This window comes from Ovis aries, chromosome 14, assembly GCF_016772045.2.
Source record: "Ovis aries strain OAR_USU_Benz2616 breed Rambouillet chromosome 14, ARS-UI_Ramb_v3.0, whole genome shotgun sequence".
NCBI classification, from domain to species: Eukaryota; Metazoa; Chordata; class Mammalia; order Artiodactyla; family Bovidae; genus Ovis; species Ovis aries.
The window spans coordinates 56,036,765-56,053,987 of NC_056067.1; the positions used below are offsets into that span (position 1 = coordinate 56,036,765).

The 17,223-nt window shown below is 52.6% G+C and overlaps 1 protein-coding gene across 16 annotated transcripts in view; it reads right to left on the reverse strand.

The window, feature by feature from the left end:
* Window positions 1–17,223, reverse strand: part of VRK3 (VRK serine/threonine kinase 3) — a 37,152-nt gene that overhangs the window by 12,843 nt on the left and 7,086 nt on the right. For all 16 annotated transcript variants that reach the window (XM_060398781.1, XM_060398778.1, XM_060398775.1 and 13 more), the window contains 7 exons: window positions 16,483–16,632; window positions 16,031–16,225; window positions 6,769–6,833; window positions 5,460–5,526; window positions 3,827–3,911; window positions 3,452–3,557; window positions 1,032–1,124 (listed from right to left, as the gene is read on the reverse strand). In XM_060398781.1, the coding sequence (XP_060254764.1) occupies window positions 1,032–1,124; window positions 3,452–3,557; window positions 3,827–3,911; window positions 5,460–5,526; window positions 6,769–6,833; window positions 16,031–16,225; window positions 16,483–16,632 (761 nt within the window). The remainder of the gene's footprint in view (window positions 1–1,031; window positions 1,125–3,451; window positions 3,558–3,826; window positions 3,912–5,459; window positions 5,527–6,768; window positions 6,834–16,030; window positions 16,226–16,482; window positions 16,633–17,223) is intronic.

A 17,223-nucleotide genomic window follows, 5' to 3' on the forward strand; every position in this document is an offset into this window, starting at 1 on the left:
AGTATATATTGAGGTTTTCCCATTTTACTGTCAGAATCAGTGCAGTCAGAACACTTTGTATGTGTATCTTTTTCTTCCTTATTTTTGGCTGCATCAGGTCTTAGCTGCGGCACTCGGGATCCTCTTCGCAGGATGAGGGATCTTTCGTTTGGGGCTTCTCTCTTGTTGTGGTGCATGGGCTGAGTTGCCCTGAGGCATGTGTGATCTCTGCTCCCTGACCAGGGACTGAACCTGTGTCCCCTGCATTGGAAGGCGGATTCTTAACCACTGGACTACCAGGGAAGTCCCTGTAATTTATCTTTGAAAACATGAAATGGATAAATTCCTCACAGAGGAACCAGTAGATCCAAAAACTTATGCAGTTAGCTCCATCAATCTTGCACAACCAAATGACCGTTGGCGGGCTCTGCTACCCAGGTCCGCTGCTACCTCCCACCCTGACAAACTGGCAAGGGAGGGGCCCTCTTCTGTGCACTGACTACCTGTGGAAATGGTGACCAATTAGTGTGAAATGCATACTTAGCAAATGTTAGGTACTGTATTTGAACCAATAAACGTGAATCCTGCAAAACACAGAACAAAAATCCATATACATTTAAAATTTTGACTGCAATAAGAAATTACCTTCCAAAAAGTTCGCCCAAATACACTTCCAATAAGTAAAGAATTGCTGTTTCCTCACACCCTTATCAGCAAGAGATTTTTAATTTTGTCTACCCAAAAGGTAAAAGTAGTAGTGTATTTTAATTTCCATGATTACTAGAATCTAATAATAATTGCGGGAGATTGAACATTTTTTCATACATTTAACTGACCTGTGGATTCCTTTCTCTATGAACTGCTTTTCCTACCCTTTGTCCATTTTTCTACTAAGTGGCTTATCTCTCCTCATTTACTCGAAGAAGCACTTTATACATGATGGATAGCAATTCTTTGTCTGCAATAAGCATTGTGAAATAAACACAGGTTTTAAGATAGGCGAGCCCGGGAGCCCAGAGAGCCCCCAGGGAGGGCAAGGATCTGGCAGTTACCTGGCACAGGTTCTCTGGATTCACAAAGATATTCTCAGCTGTCACGTTGCCATGAACGTACTCATTCTCGTGGAGGAACTCCAGGGCATCCAGCTAGGGGAGGAAAGCAAGCCTTTCTGTGAGAAGTGCTGATAACACAGAGGCTCTGATGCGAAGCCCTGGAAGGAAACCCCACTGTTGGGCCTGGGGTCATGAGGTCCTGCTTGTCATGGGGGTGGTAACATTGGTAGATTGCCTGTGTGTGTGCTCAGCTGCTTCGTCATTTCCAACTCTTTCCACCCCATGGACTGTAGCCTCCTCTGTCCATGGGATTCTCCAGGCAAGAATACTGGAGTGGGTTGCCATGCCCTCCTCCAGGGCATCTTCCCAACTAGAGATCGAACCTGTGTCTCCTGAGTCTCCTGTATTGGCAGGCGGACTCTATGCCCACTGAGCCACCCGGGAAGCCCCAGTGGTGGATTGGGCCTGACTAATTCTGAGTGAAGCATTTGGCTGCCCGCCGTGACAGCGCACCTAAGAATGTCTTAGAAGACATTAGGGTTCTGAAAAATTCAGTATTAAAGCTGATATCTCATTTTCCATCGATCTCTTGTATATACTGGGTTGGCCAAAAGTTTGTTTGTCCTCAAGCCGGTACAGGAAAACCTGAATTAACTTTTGGACCAACTCATTATTTCTTAGTTGACTGAAATCTCTGGAGGGGAAAAAGTTGGTTACTTACTGACCCTTGCAAAAAAAAACAAAACAAAACCAACACTCATATATACCAAAGAGGTTTTCTCATTTGTCCAAAGAAGCAGAAATACATTTAGTTGAGCACTTTGTATTTTTATTTCTAGCCCTGACTTTTCCACTGAGCTCCAATTGCATATATTGAACCCCCAGGTGCTTGCCGCATCTTGACTGCAACCCCCTTGACTCCAAGGCTTAACCGCCTGCCCCATTCTGCTGCTTCCACAGACACTCCGTCCCCACAGCCCAGCTCCTCCTCAGGCCTGGCCCCCTCTCGTGCCCGCCTCACTCAGCCTCCACCGCACCCTCCCCAGCCATCCCCACGTGGCCCATGGGGTCCTTCTACACCCAGAGCTGACGCTGCCCCTCCCCTGTCCTCAGTCCTCACGTGGGTTCCTGGTGCCCTCGGGACAGGAGTCCCGCCCCTCAGCTTGGTGTTCAAGGCCCTGGGTGCTCTGGTCACTGCTGAGCCTCCATACCAACCGCAGCTCCTGCCTTCCACCCTCGACACATCACATGGCCAACACTGCGTGTTGTACCTTGGGGACCCATCCCGCCAGCTGTTTGTTCATAGTTCTCATTTATTTTTATTTATCTTTGGCTGCCCTGGGTCTTCACTGCTGTGTGAGGGCTTTCACTGCTGTGGCAGGCGAGGGCTCCTGCTCGCTGCAGTGCCCAGGCTTCTCACTGCGGCGGCTTCTCTTGTTGCGGAGCACAGGCTCTAAGGTGCGGGCTCAGTAGCTGTGGTGCGCGGGCTTAGCTGCCCCACACGGCATCTGGGATCTTCCCGGACCAGGATCGAAATGTCCCCTGCACCGGCAGATGGATTCTTAGCCACTGTGCTACCAGGGAAGTCACTATGTGTGCATTCGGCTCTTCCGGGTCTCACGTGTGGTAAACGGGATCTTCGTTGTCGAATGCGGGGTCTTTAGTTGCGGCATGCGAACTCTTAGTTGCAATATGTGGGATCTACTTCCTGGAGCAGGGACTGAACCCGGGGGTGGGCCCCCAGCATTGGGAGGGAGGAGCCTTAGCCACTGGACCACCAGGGAAGTCCCTCCTCCAGCAGTTTAAGTTAGGTCCTCTTCTCCGTCACAGCATGAGGACACTTCTATCCAGAGCACTTTTCACTATTGGTGCAACCATGGCTTAAACTCACCCTGTCCCAGCAGACATAGAAACCATGTCTGTGCTGGCCCGCACTGCACTCCCAGGGCCTGGGACGGTGTCTGACACTCAGCAGGGACAGGATAAATATTTCACAGAAGGACGGAGGAGGAAGGGATGAATGACAGACGTCCTGTGCGCTCTCCCCACATGAGCCTTTGCCTAAGCTACCTCCTTGGGCTGGAACGCTCTCCCCATGCATTTCCACTCCCACTCTACCCAGCCCCTTGCTATTCCCCACTCTTGGCTCAGAAATAAACTCCACCAGGAAGCACAGCCAAACCCCTCAGTTTAGGCTGGGCCCCTTCCTCCAACTCCCACAGCCTCCTGAACATCCCTCATGGCAATACTTATCGCTCTGGTTCTACTGGTCTGGCGTTCAGTGGTGCCAGTCACCCTGCTTGCCCCAGTGCCCAGCAGAGGGAGATGCGGGCTGAATGTGTCAAAGAGCAAACCGACTGATAAACTAGGACCCAGGGCACCATGCCCTGGATGGGAGCCTGAGACCCTCTAGTACCTACCAGCCGGCAGGCCATCTGGAACACACACCTCACCGACATCACGTGCTTCGGGAAGTCATCCAGGATCGACTGAAGGCTCCTCCCCAGGATGGGAAACACCAAGAACCTGGAAGACACGGGTGTCCCAGGAGGTGGGAGAGAGGACCGGGGTGGGGACAGAGTATAGTTCACCAAGGAGAGACTATGGCTGGGGACTACCAGGTCCCATTCCAGGGTGAGATGAAGGGTTGGATGGGTGGGGGATCGGTCTGGCTCAAAGCTGGGGGAGGAAGGAAGCGACTAACTGGCCAGTAGCTCCAGGGTCCCAGCCATGCCTGGGCATGAGACTGAGAGACAGGAAGCAGCCCGAAGCGAGTGCCAAGTGAAGTGACCCACCTGTACTTGTCCTGGTGAATGCCGAAACCGATGCAGGTGGGGATGGCCAGCTGGGGGATTGAGTACAGCTTCTTCCACTTGTTTACTGCGGGAGACAGGGGCCTGAGAGGTCAGGGCCCATCTGGCCCCACACCCACAGTGGACCACAGCCCATTCCGAGACTTGAAGCAGAATGCACCTGAGTCCCGGCCAGACCCTGGGTCTCGCTCCTGGTTGGAGACATTGCTCTGTGGGTGGGTGAGGGCTAGGGGGGCAACGACGGGGGGGTGTGAATGTGGTTTTGAGAAAGCACTAACAAATCTGGAGTGAGTGGAAGGGGTAGAGTGGCCATGTAACCCATGAAATCTCACTCAGAGAGCTAATGATCGGGAAAAGTCTAAACTGGTCACCGAGTCACTAGATTTCTGACCACCTTTCAGGATCTCAGTTGGATGGCAGAGATGGAGCAGTGTGCTGATGAAAGTTTAATAACTGGTTGTTCAGGAAAACAATAGCCCTGATCTGTGTTTGTGGATTTCCATGGTGTAAATGCTTCCCAGTACAGCCAATTACAAGCTACCAATGTGGTATCACCGAAGATGAAGAGCTGGGCAGAGAGGCAGTAGCGTGCCCTTTATGGTATTTCCACCACACGGATACAGTGAATGGAAGCAACCTCGAGAGTACAGATAATAGGGACTTCCCTGGTGGTCCAGTGGTTAGGGCTCCGTGCATTCACTGCCAGGGTCCGGTTCAATTCCCGGTCAGGGAACTAAGATCCCACATGCCACACAGTCTGGCCAAAAAAAAGCACAGATTATAGATGACAGGTAATGGAAAATGTAGACAAATAATAAGGAAGTGATAAACTTCAAGTGTGTATTGCCCTTGCTCCTCTCTTTTTTACATTTTATTTATCTCTGGCTGGGCGGGATCTTGGTTGCTGTGAGGCCCTGCCTCTGGTTGTGGCGAGCTGGGGCTACTGTTTGATGTGGAGCACAGGCTCTACAGTGCGGGCTTCAGTAGTTGCGGTTCCCGGGCTCTAGAGCGCAGGTTCAGCAGTGGCGGTGCATGGGCTTAGATGCTCTGTAGCGTGTGGGATCCTCCTGGGTCAGGGATCAAACCTGCGTCTCCTGCATTGGCAGGCGGATTCTTTACCACTGAGTCACCAGGGAAGCCCACTCTTGTTCTTAACCTGATTGTAAATTGATATGATTGGTATTATTTATTTGGCTGCGCCAGGTCTTATTGCGGCCTGGGAATTCAGAGTTGAAGTGCAGCATTCAAACTCTTAGATGCGGCCTGCGGGATCTAGCTTCCTGACTAGGGACTGAACCTGGGTCCCGTCCACTGGGAGTGCAGTCTTAACCACTGGACCATCAGGGAAGTCTCTGGTACAATTAGTTTATGACGGCTGTGTTTTAATAACTGGCTTACAGTATTTCTGAAAATGTAATACTCGCTCTCAAGAGCTGGGACGATGAGCCAGCCTCAGGCCATGTCTGTTGTCCTCTGAGGCCCGAGGGGTGACGGGAGCAAACCTGGGCCTTGAAATCCATCCCCGCCCTTCCCACACCTTCAGGGAGAAACCAGTTGTCCTGACCAAGCTGGAACCTCCAAACTCACCCCACTTGCCCACTTCCCCGAGGAATACCTTGCAAAGGTTTGGCAGCCCGCTGGAAGAAGTTCTGTTCGTTGAACAAGCGCCCATCCTTGGCATCCTAGTGAGGGAGGGGAGGGGAAAAGGCTGTCATACTGGAATCTCATAGGCAAGGGCTCCCAGATCATCACTGGCCGTGGATCGTCCCAGGGTAATGCCAGCAACACCCTAGGTTGCTTCATGTGACCACGTATCAGAGACTTTGAGTTACTGCCTAGGTTCCTTTTCTTTTATGACAGGATCCACAAGATTCCCCTAGATACAGGCCCTTCAGCTAAACGCTACATTTTTCCAGTCTCCCTTGCAGTGAGGAATGGCCACACGATCAAGTTCTGGCCATTGGGGATGTGAGCAGAAGAGAGATGGGCAACTTTCAGGTTATGCTCTTAAAGGGCTAGGGCAGGCTCTCCCCTTTCTCTTCTCCTGTTCCAATTGGCTGGAATGCAGATGAGATGGTAGGAGCTGGAGCAGCCATTTCAGCCCATGAGATGATTACAGGTTGAAGGTCTTGGAGCAACAGGAGAGAAGGAAACTAACCCCTTGTTTATGGAACCACCATATCAGCCCTGGGCCACTGCCCCAGACTTTTAAGTGAAAGAGCAATAAAATATTATTTTTGTGTAAGCCATTATTACCATGGGGTCACTTTTCCCAAGCAGTCAACCCAAATACTTTAATTAAATACAACTAGCAAAGCTGGGTTCTTAAGAGCACAGGATCAAAGAGAGCTGGATTCAAACCCCAGCTCTGACATTCATTCATTCTTTCCATAAAGCACCTATTATGTGCCTAGTATTCTTTTGGGTATTGGTGATACAGCAGTGAACAAAGCAACCTGCCCCCTGGTGCCCCTGGGCAAGTGACCAAGATTTTATTTTCTCATCTGTTAAATGGGGGAACACGGCGACTATCCTAAAGGTCTGATTATGAACCCGGGTTGGGCACAGAATAAGCTCTCAGCAAGTAGGTGCTATTACTCATCTGCAAGTCTGGCTCCGGAGCCCTCACTCGAAATCACTCACAGGGCCTCCATCTAAATCCTAGGGAGGGCATCTGAACTAGCTGTCCCAGTTTTTGGGTGCTTGTGCAGATCACACGGCCAGAAAACATCCGAGTCAGGTCTCAGGAACGGACCTGACTGCAGCCATGTCGGAGAGCCCAAGGCCAGAGGAAGATGTGCCCCGCCCAAGGCCCCTGGGCCCCTGCTGGCCCAGGCTATGCTCTTTGGCTTGTCCAGCCCAGCCCAGCCCTCCCCTCCCCTCTCCTCCCCTCGGGGCTGCCCACCCGACCCGGGCCCACTCACTAGTTTAAGTGAGAATCTTTGTTTCTGGGGACTTGACTCGCTGCCAGTGGTGGAGTCAGACTCAGCTGTGGACGGACAAAATGAGGGAGGTTATCATCTGCAGGGAAGATGAGGGTCACTGTCCTCCGAGTAACAAGCAGCAGTTGTGGTTAACGAGTTCCCACGGGGTCAAGTGCATTCTCAACTTTCAAGACCTGAACCTTCTCATTTTCGAACAGTTTCTTTCTACCTCTTTCTCTCTCTAATACACAGCTGTGCACACTTGTGGGTTCTCCTAGCGAGTCCCTGAGCCTGGGGGGTGATCCTGAAGCCCCCGACTCAGCAGCTGTATGCACGTGTCTGCATATACGTGTGTGTGGCTGAACCACACTGACTCCGTGAGGGCCATCTTAGGCCCACTCTTCTGCCCGCTCCCCTTTCTTAGCCACTGAGCTTTTGCTTATGAGGAGTGTACCCAAACCAGCTGCATCACTCATTAACTTTAACTCTTTGCTTCCTCTGAAAACTGGAAGGCCTTCTGCTGACACAGATGGTTCATGAGGAGTAATGGTCATGAGATCCCTGGGGGAGGAAGCCCCTGGTTCCTGCTGGCCTAGCCGTGCTTCTCCCTCAGTAGTCGGACTCTGCCTTTAGCTTCGTCCCCTTTAATTCCCTCTGCACCCCTCTGGCAAAACAGAGTGTGCTTGCGAATGCTTCCAGATTGCTGACCACCGAATCCTACCCATATGTAAGTCACTCGCGATGCTCTTCATAACTGAACTTTATGTTCCTTGTGTGTTTTTGGCTGCGTTGGGTCTCAGTTGCTGCACTCTGACTCTCTAGTTGTGGTGTGTGGGCTCGGAAGTTGCGGGCTTAGCTGCCCCGTGGCACGTGGGTTCTTAGCTCCCAGACCAGGGATCAAACCCGCATCCCCGGCATTGGAAGGTGGCTATCTTACCCACTGGACCAATAGGAAAGTCCCTCCACTTTGTTTTTTGTCTTTTTTAAATCTCAAGGTTCCTTCTCAGGTCAGGGGATACTATTCATTATTCCTGTCTTTGACCACTATATAAGCTCCCTCCCCTTGGAGGAGGGCCCCTGCAGCAGCCTTCAGCCCCTCAGGGATCCCCTGAGCTCCAAGTCCCAGGGCGGCCCATATGCAAAGGCTGATGGCAGGGGATAGGAAGGCCCAGCGGTGGTGGCCTAGCACAGAACCATGCTGAAGGACCACTTCTGCTCCAAAGCCCAGAGCTCCAGCTGAGCCCCATCCACCCCCATCCCCTCCCATCCCCTTTCTCCCGCTGCCTCACCCACTTCCTTCCCTTAGCATCTTTAGGTGTCAATCTCCCCCTGGGGCACTTCCTCGTAAACATTCTTCAAGCTCGGCCCTTTCCCCTTAATTACAGACCCTGCAAAGTCTCCTGTGCCAGGACAGGAGACTTTGCAGGGTCTGTAATTGGCACACATTGTTTGCTTTAAGGCTCCTGACAGCCCAGGGAAGGTCTGTGTGTTCACTCGCGTCAGACTCTTCTGCGACCCCATGGACTGTGGCTGCCAGGCTCCTCTGTCCATGGGGTTTTTTAGGCAAGGATACTGGAGTGAGTTGCCATTTCCTCCTCCAGGGGATCTTTCTGACCCAGGGGTCAAACCAGAGTCTTTCTACTACCATATAATTATGGTGGTTGTCCTTAGCTATATTAAACATATATATAGGCTGCATTGGGTCTTAGTTTCAGTATGCAGGCTCAGCTGCTCTGCGGCATGTGTGATCTTAGTTCCAGGGATAGAACCCACGTCCCATGCACTGGAAGCGGTTTTAACCAGTGGACCACCAGGGAAGTTCTCACTCTTGTTTTTAAAAAAAGAAAGAAAAGGAAAATTTTATCTGAGCCAAATCTGAGGATTACAAGTGGGGAAGAGCATCTCAGAAAGCTCTGAGAACTGTTCCGTGTTCCCACTTCACGGATGAGACCAGAGAGCTGAAGCTTAGAGAGGCCACGTGACACGGGAGGCTCTGTGCCAGGCAGATCTGGGTTCAAGCCCGGGCCCCCCGTCAACTCTGTGTGACTAGGTGTCACACAGGCTGACCCCCTCTGGGCCTCTCTGCTGCACGTCAGTAAGGCAGGAGTAGCGCAGCTCATCCCGGAGAGCAGATGCAGTGGTTCAGAGGGCAGGAGCAACAGTGGTACCAATGAGCAGGAATCACAGCCAGCTTCACTCTTTTTTTTTTTTTCCTGGCTGTGCTGCATGGCTTGTGAGATCTTAGATCTCCGACAAGGGACCGAACCTGGGCCCTCAGCAGTGAGAATGCAGAGTCCTAACCACTGGACCGCCAGGGAATCCCTCAGCGGCACCTTCTTTTTTTAATGTTTATTTTTTTATTTGGCTGTGCCAGCTCTCAGCTGCAGCACGTGGGATCTAGTTCTCTGACCAGGGATTGAACCCGGGCCCCCTGCGTTGGGAGTCTTAGCCACTAGACCACCAAGGAAGTCCCAGCTTCACCCTTCATATGAGCCACTCAGTGACCCTCTTCCCAGCCTCAGAGCCTGGCACCTCTCTGGGCACACCGGGAGCACTCAATACGTGGCAGCTTTTAAAATATAATCAGTTGAGGGCCCACAGCTGGTAAGGGGCAGTGAGGCCTTGGCTGAGACACAGCTCATTCTGGAGTTTGTGAACTGAACGATCACCCAGGGTCCCAGCCAGCCCTCTGCGTCATCCTTCCTTTTTTCTCGTCTTCCCCACCTTCCTAGCCACCCAGGCTGGTGTCATCTAAGACACTGAGATGAAGGGCAGGGAGGTGGTAAAGTGTCTGAGAAGCCACGCTTGCCCACAAGAAGCTCCGGCTGGAGCAGGGCAGGAACCAGGGCTTACTGAGCTCGGCCTTTAGGAGGGAAACTTAGGAAGCTGCTGGTTCTTAGGGGAAAGGGGGTCCTCCCCACCCGTGAGGAGGGAGCTGGGGGGAATCTTCGAGGGACAACCAGAAAATGGCCAGGGCACCTCGTAGGCATAATAGCAGGATCTGTCTCACAGAGTCACCTCGAGGTCTGAGGGTAAGCACCACTCAATCAACCACTCGATGAAAGCGTTTATCCCATGTGCCCGACACTCAGAAGCAGGTAGGGCAGCTGGCAATTTAAATACAATTTCCTTGCATTTCTGTGCAGATTATAAAGGGCTTTTCTCCTCCACTCTTCTAACTCTCCCACCTGCTGACAGCTGGAGAGCCAGCTGGGAAACTCTCATTACAGACAGGAGCCAGCAGAGACCCAGGAAGGGCGGTGGACGTGGCCGAGGCCCCTGGACAGCCTGGATGTAAATCCCTGGCGCTCCAGATGCTGCGACCTGGGAGACCCCTGGTGCATGCAAACCCCATGGATGTATGGAAGGTCCCCACATGTGCCAAAGGCAGACAAGAGTGTGGCAGGCAGGTGGCAGCCTCCGACCGCCAAGAGACAGGTGACCTTGAACTTGGAGCGAGAATGCCATGCTGGCATCCATCATAACCACAATAACTGAGAATTCCCTGGTGGTCCAGTGACTAGGACTCAGTACTTCCACTGTGAGGGCCTGGATTCAATCCCTGGTTGCAGAACTAAGATCTTGCAAGCCTCTCAGTGTGACCAAAAACCCCAATCCCCACCCCCCAAAACAAAAACAAAAAAAACAAACCAGAATGACAACAGGAAGCAGTCGTACGCTGTTTGTGCACTGTTCTACTCGTTTAACTCTCCAACGACAACCCTGTGAGGTCAATATTAAAGCTCTCCATTTTGCAGGTGAGCTGGGTTGGGAATCCGCCTTCCAATGCAGGGGACGCAGGTTCGATACCTGGGTGGGGAACTGGGATTCCACATGCCATGGGGCAACTAAGCCCGTGTGCCAGGACTAAGACCCGATGTAGCCAAGTAAGTGAGTAAGTGAAAGTCGCTCAGTCGTGTCTGACTCTTTGCGACCCCATGGACTGTAGCCCGCTAGGCTCCTTTGTGGAGTTCACCAGGCAAGAATACCGGAGTGGGCAGCCATTCCCTTCTCCAGGGGATCTGCCCAACCCAGGGATTAAACCCACGTCTCCTGCATCGCAGGCAGGTTCTTTACTGACTGAGCCACCAGGGAAGCCCAAGTAAATAAACAAATGTGTGTGTGTGTTTTTTTTAAAGAACAGTGATTCCACCTGAAGATTACTAGCTGACGGTCTCTCTATCTTTGGAGGGTACTCTGGGGCAGCCTGACTCAGTGGTTCTCAACAGTGGGCGGTTCTGCCCCCTAGTGGGCATCTGGCAATGTCTGGGGACAGTTCCGGTTGTCATGATGGGGACAGGGAACTGGCGCTCCTGGCAGCTGGTGGGTAAAGGCCGAGGAGGCTGCTAAACACCCTATTGTGCACAGGACAATCCCCACAATGAATGCCAAGGGTGCCAAGGCTGAGAAACCCTGGCCTAATTTATAAGAGGGTAGAGTGAAGTCACTCAGTCGTGTCTGACTCTTTACGACCGCGTGGACTGTAGCCCGCTCAGGCTCCTCTGTCCATTGGGATTCTCCAGGCAAGAATACTGGAGTGGGTTGCCATTTCCTTCTCCAGAGGATCTTCCCAACCCAGGGATTGAATCTGGGTCTCCTGCATTGCAGGCAGACGCTTTATCCTCTGAGCCACCAGGGAAGCCTGCATACTTAAAACAAGCTCTAAGGGACCCCGGGGGGAACCCATGGAAAAGAGAGGCAACCATTCCCCCCAGAGCAGCTGAAACTGAGGACCAGGGACAGGCTCAGGCATGCTGCTGGGAGAAACACACGGGTGCGTTAAGGGGCGGCAAGTGGAGTTTCTAGAACCACACACTTTGCAGGTGTGAGTAAATTAAGGGCCTTGCGCTGTGGGGCTGTCCCAGAGGATCCAGGGGGCCCCAGTGCAATCAAGGGCTTTCCAGGTGGCACTAGTGGGTGAAGACCCTGCTGGCCATGGCAGGAGATGTGGGTCCACTCCCTGGGTCGGGAAGGTCCCCTGGAGGAGGGCATGGCAACCCACTCCAGTATCCTTGCCTGGAGAGTCCCATGGACAGAGGAGCCTGGCGGGCTAGAGTCCATGGGGTCTCAGAGTTGGACACGACTGAAGCGACTTAGCACGTGCACACACAGTGTAATCACAAGGGTCCTTAGGAAGAGGGAGGCACGGGGAGATCTGACCACAGAAGAGGAGAGGGCATGTGATGGCAGAAACAGAGGCTGGAGTGATGCTGTGCTTTGAGGATGAAGGGGCCACAAGCCGAGGAACGCAGGCAGCCTCCAGGAGCTGAGCCCGCAAGGAAACGGATTCCCCCAGGAGCCTCTGGCAGGACCAGCCCTGCCCACATCTTTTTATTTTTTTGGCCACGCCGTGAGGCAGGCAGGACCTTAGTTCCCCAGCCAGAGACTGAACCTATGCCCCCTACTATGGAAGCATGGAGTCTTAACCCCAGGACCACCAGGGAAGTCCCTCTCCCCATGTTTTAACTTTAGCCCCGTGAGACGGATTTCAGACTTGGGACCTCCACAACCAGAAGAGAATAAACGTGTGCTGTCTTCAGCCATTAAGACTGTGGTGATTTGTGATGGCGGCCATAGGAAGGGACTACAAGGCGTGTACCTCCATCCACAGGGGCACAGACCCGGAGGGCGGGCCTGAACTTGAATCCTAGCTGCTTCTAGGGAGCACCTCTCCACACACACCGCAGTGAGCAGCTGCAGAAATGGATGTAGAAGCCTCTATACTGGTCCTCCCAAATTGTGCCAGGGAGACCAGGGAGGGTGATGTTACAATTCAGTGTTTGACAAAGGAAGACAAAGTGCCATCTCATAGGACTGTTACGGGAGTAAGACGAGTTGATGAGTTAACAGACATAAAGGACTTAGCAGGGGGCACCCAGAGTCGGCTGGGAGTGTCAGCTATTGTAACAAAAACCACCGTTCTGGTTGCTGCTGTTGTTTTACTGCCAGTTTTCAGCTACGTCCTCCTGACTGGTGCAGACTGGCTGGAGCCAAGGGCAACCTGTCCCGGGGTAACGCCGCCCTGAAGCATATCCACATGCAGCTCCCCACCCCACGGTGCCCACGCGAGCACCTGGGCCTAGCACCAGGTGGGTATCTGCAGGAGAATGAATGACGCTGGCGGGCTGGGAAGGGGTTTGCTCTTTTCATCAAACAACCCGAGCCACAGAAGGTGAAGACACACGGCCCAGAGCCTGACCTTCCACTGCAGGTGTGAGGGCATGGGTGGCTTCAGCCTTGAGATGCCTCCTGCCTTCTTTGCCTTTCTCCCTCTCCCCTCCCCGCCCCTGGGGCTCTCCCCATCCTGCTCCCTCCAGCCGAACAGGCCCGCGAGAGTCTACCTATCTTGGTTACTGTTGAGCCGGCACCACTAACAAACACCTGTGGCTGGGCTTGTCCTTCACGGGGTTCATTACTCTCTGACCCCACACAGATCACGCTCTGCACCCGGCGTCCCTCTCCTCCTACACTCTTGTAGCAGTCTGCATTTCAGAAAGGAGGTCATGGGCTGCTAACTTCAGGGACACCGCACCTGGCTGCTGAGCTGCCTGATGTCAGCTGCGGTCATTTTGAAACTTTGCAAAGAAATTAAACCAAAAAAGCAAGATCTTCACTGGGATAGAAAACTTTTCCCTATTCACCAGAGAGGGGAGCACAGTTCTTGAGGTGCTTGCCTGCTGTGACAAAGCTAATTCTTCTATTTCCTTCAAACCCTGTCTCTGTAATTTTTTCTATTCGGCATCGATAGACAGAGCGGGGGTCAAGCTTTTGGCAACACTCCCTCTATCCTCTTCTCATTCCGATTCCCTCCTCTTCCCTCCCTCCCTCCCACTCTTGTGGGGTAATGGTTATGAAGCCAGAACACCTAGGTTCAAGTCCCAGTTCTGCCTCTTTGAGGCCGTGTGACCTTGGGTGAGTGGCTTTCCCTCTCTGTGCTCCAGCGGTAGGATGAGGTAACACGAGTATCTCCCCCTAGCATGGCTGGGAGCAATAATAAGTGGCCCCAGAAGAGTGTCCAGCAGGGAGTGCAAGCTCCCGAGTGTCCCTTCATGCTCCCCTCTCTCTCGCCCTTGCCTTCTGTCCCTCCACGACTAACGCTGCCTCTGCCTGACAAGATCCCTTTCCAGTTTTCCAAGCCCATTGCCTCTGTCCCTTCTCGTGCTTTGGGGTCAATAGCCCCAGGAGGTGGGCAGGACACTCTCTCTCACTTTTCCAGTGGGGACGCTGAGGGACAGCTGCTTGCCCAGGCTCACTGGGTGCACGAGAGCCGAGTCACGGCCCTACCCAGGTCTGTCTCCAACACCCAGGCTCTACGGCACGACAACCAACCTGAGGCTCAGAACTGCCTGCACGAGTGTCTGAGTGGCACTTCCAAGGCCAAGGTCTCCTCTCTCAGAATCCACATTTCTGGCTCTTCCTGAAAACTTGGAAGCTCTCTGGAGCCAGGGCTAGCCATTAACACCTCTGGGTTTCACTTTCCTCATCAAGAAAATAGGGACGATGGCCATACTGACATCGTGAAGCGGTTGTGAGAAGTAAACTGATTAACGTGAAGCAAACAGATGTCCATGGGAAAACCTACACACGCACATGTTGGCAGCAGCATTATTCATCACGGCCCAAAGCGGACACAGGTAAAGCCAGCCGACGAAGAGATCCGGACGTGACAGACACATCCTATCCAGCCGTAAACAGAGGGCAGTTCAGACAAAGGCAGCCGTGCGGGATGGGCCTTGGAAACATCGTGCCGAGGGGAAGAAGCCAGACGCGAAAGGCCACACAGTGTACCGCTTCATTTGCCGGAACTGTCCGGAACAGGCAAGTCCATAGGGACGTAAAGTAGATTAGTCACTGCCAGGAGATGACAGTGACTGTTAGAGGTACAGGGTTTCCTTTTGGGGTGACAGAAATATTCTGGAACTAGATGGTGATGATGGTTGCACACCATCGTGAATCTGCTGAAACCCACTAAATTGTAGACTTTAAAGTGGTGAATTTTATGTTATGTGAATTTTATCTCAATTTTTAAAAAGGCAACAAAAAATCTCACAAAACCACATAAAGTGCTTACTTAGACAGGGTCTGGGTCTGGAGTATGAACGCAGTAAATGTCAGGTTGATTAAGACTAATATTTCCAGCACAGTTATTTTTTTCTTCACTGAAACAAGGTGTCTGACTGCATTTTTTTTGCTGCTACTGCTGCTGCTGCTAAGTCACTTGAGTTGTGTCCGACTCTGTGTCGGGCAACCCCATAGATGGCAGCCCACCAGGCTCCTGTCCCTGGGATTCTCCAGGCAAGAACACTGGAGTGGGTTGCCATTTCCTTCTCCAATGGACTGCAGCACACCAGGCTCCTCCATCCATGGGGGTTTGTTTACCTACTGACAGTTTTTAAGCTTGGCCCTGCTTCTTCCCCTCCTGCTGATAAGAAAGCCTGGAGCTCCCTCTTTTGCTAATGGTGGAGATTCAAACCACACGAAGCTCTGGCTCATGTACTCATGTCCTCACCCCCGCCTTACCTCTTAACCACAATAAAAACCTGCGCTGGGTGCTTTTCCTTGTTCTTGTAAAGCTGTTCCCTGCCCCTCACCTCATTTCTCATAATGCAAGCACCAATGTTCGCGGGCAGGGTCCATCCTATCTCTGGTGGCAGAGATGGGCTTCTCAGGTGGCGCTAGTGGTAAAGAATCCTCCTGCCAGTGCAGGAGACATAAGAGACGCAGGTTCAATCCCTGGGTCAGGAAGACCCCCTGGAGGAGGGCATGGCAACCCACTCCAGTATTCTTGCCTGAGAATCCCATGGACAGAGGAGGTTGGTGGGCTACATTCCATAGGGTCGCAAAGAGTCAGACACAACTGAAGTGACTTAGCATGCATGCATCCATTCTATCTCTGCAGGGCAGATAGAACAGTCATCAGTGCCCTTATCTCCCAGCCACACTGGGCTTGCAGTCCCGTGTGAGGTCAGTAGCAGCCTCTACACAGGGCACAAGCTCTCTGGTTGGCCACAGTTCCCACCACTCCCAGTCGCCTGACTCCCAGCCTCCTGCTCGTACTTACTCTACCTGCCCAGTAGCTGCAGGCTCCTACGCTGTAGGCAACTATGGCTGCAGTCCCAAATCTACGAGAAAGCTGCCTTGAGGCAGGTCTGCTGCTGGGATACACTTTCATTTCTGTTCTCAGAAAGAGGTTCTCTCCCCTCTGCCTGGGCTCCAAGACGGCCCACCCAGCCCAGCACCTGCCCGCCTGTGCAGAGTGTACCTTCATAGAGAATGCCTTGGTCACCCCTGGTCTGCAGGCATCTCAGCTTCCAGTGCCGCCCACTCTTGTCTGTCAACACCGTCCCCACTGGCAAAGCCTCCAGCGAGGTGGTCATCCGGCTTCGCTTCAGGGTCTGAGGGCTTTGTCTGGTCGTCTGAGGGCTGCTACGGGGAGTTGGGGATCCGCTCAGGTGCCCTGCAGGAGGATGGTCAGAATAAAGGAAAGGCAGCCATGGGGATGGTAGGGAGCTGTGAGGAGAGAGGGGAGAGGTCAGCTCCGGCCATGGAGAGATGGACTGCAAGGGCAGCCTGTAGGCAGGGTGGCGGGGGAGGATGCTGGGAGGAGGGTCCAGCAAGGGAGAGGCGGGCCTGAGCAGAGGCATGATGCCCCGCTGGCAGATGACCCTCCTCTCCCCCCACCGAGAGTCAGGCCAGGTTGAGTGAAACTCTCACCTTTGGGTTTCCCACTGGTACTCAAGGTGTCTTCAGATCCAAAACTCCTGCCTTCTGAGGGGAGGGATAAGGAGGGGGAGGCAGCATAGCTGGACCATTTCACTTTCTTGGAAGATGTTTCAGAACTGGTGTTCGTCTTCCTCCTTGAGCCTAGAGAGGCAGACCGAATGCAGACGGCAGTTACAAAGGTCCTTTCCAGGAACCGTCAGACCAGAAACCCTGAGATCATATTCAACCACTCTCTTCCCTTTGACCCTCACAGCCAAGTTCTCCTTCTTTCACCTGAATAATCTAAGCACACTCTTCCTTTCAGTTATTCTTTTCTTCATGGGTCTGAACCCCTTTCACACCCTCGAGCACTGTGTGGTCTCCTTTATATAATCTCTTCAGATCTATCTTCCAATTCACTGTTCTCCCTTAAGCTGTGTCTAGGCCACAGCTTAGAGCATACTACGAGTTTCTGATTGCCATGATGTTATTTATTTGGTCGTGCTGGGTCTTAGTTGCAAGATGTGGGATCTAGTTCCCTGAGCAGGGATCGAACCTAGGCTCCCTGCGTTGGGAACACAGAGTCTTAGCTACTGGACCACCAGGAAGTCCCAATATTTATTTTTATTACCACAGATTTTATTTGGTTCTTTAAAATTCTGCCTAATCAATTCTAACTAGTTTTTGTTCCTTCATTATCAATAAGATTTCTCTGTACCCAAATCTGTGCCAGGCATGGTCCTGGGTGCTATG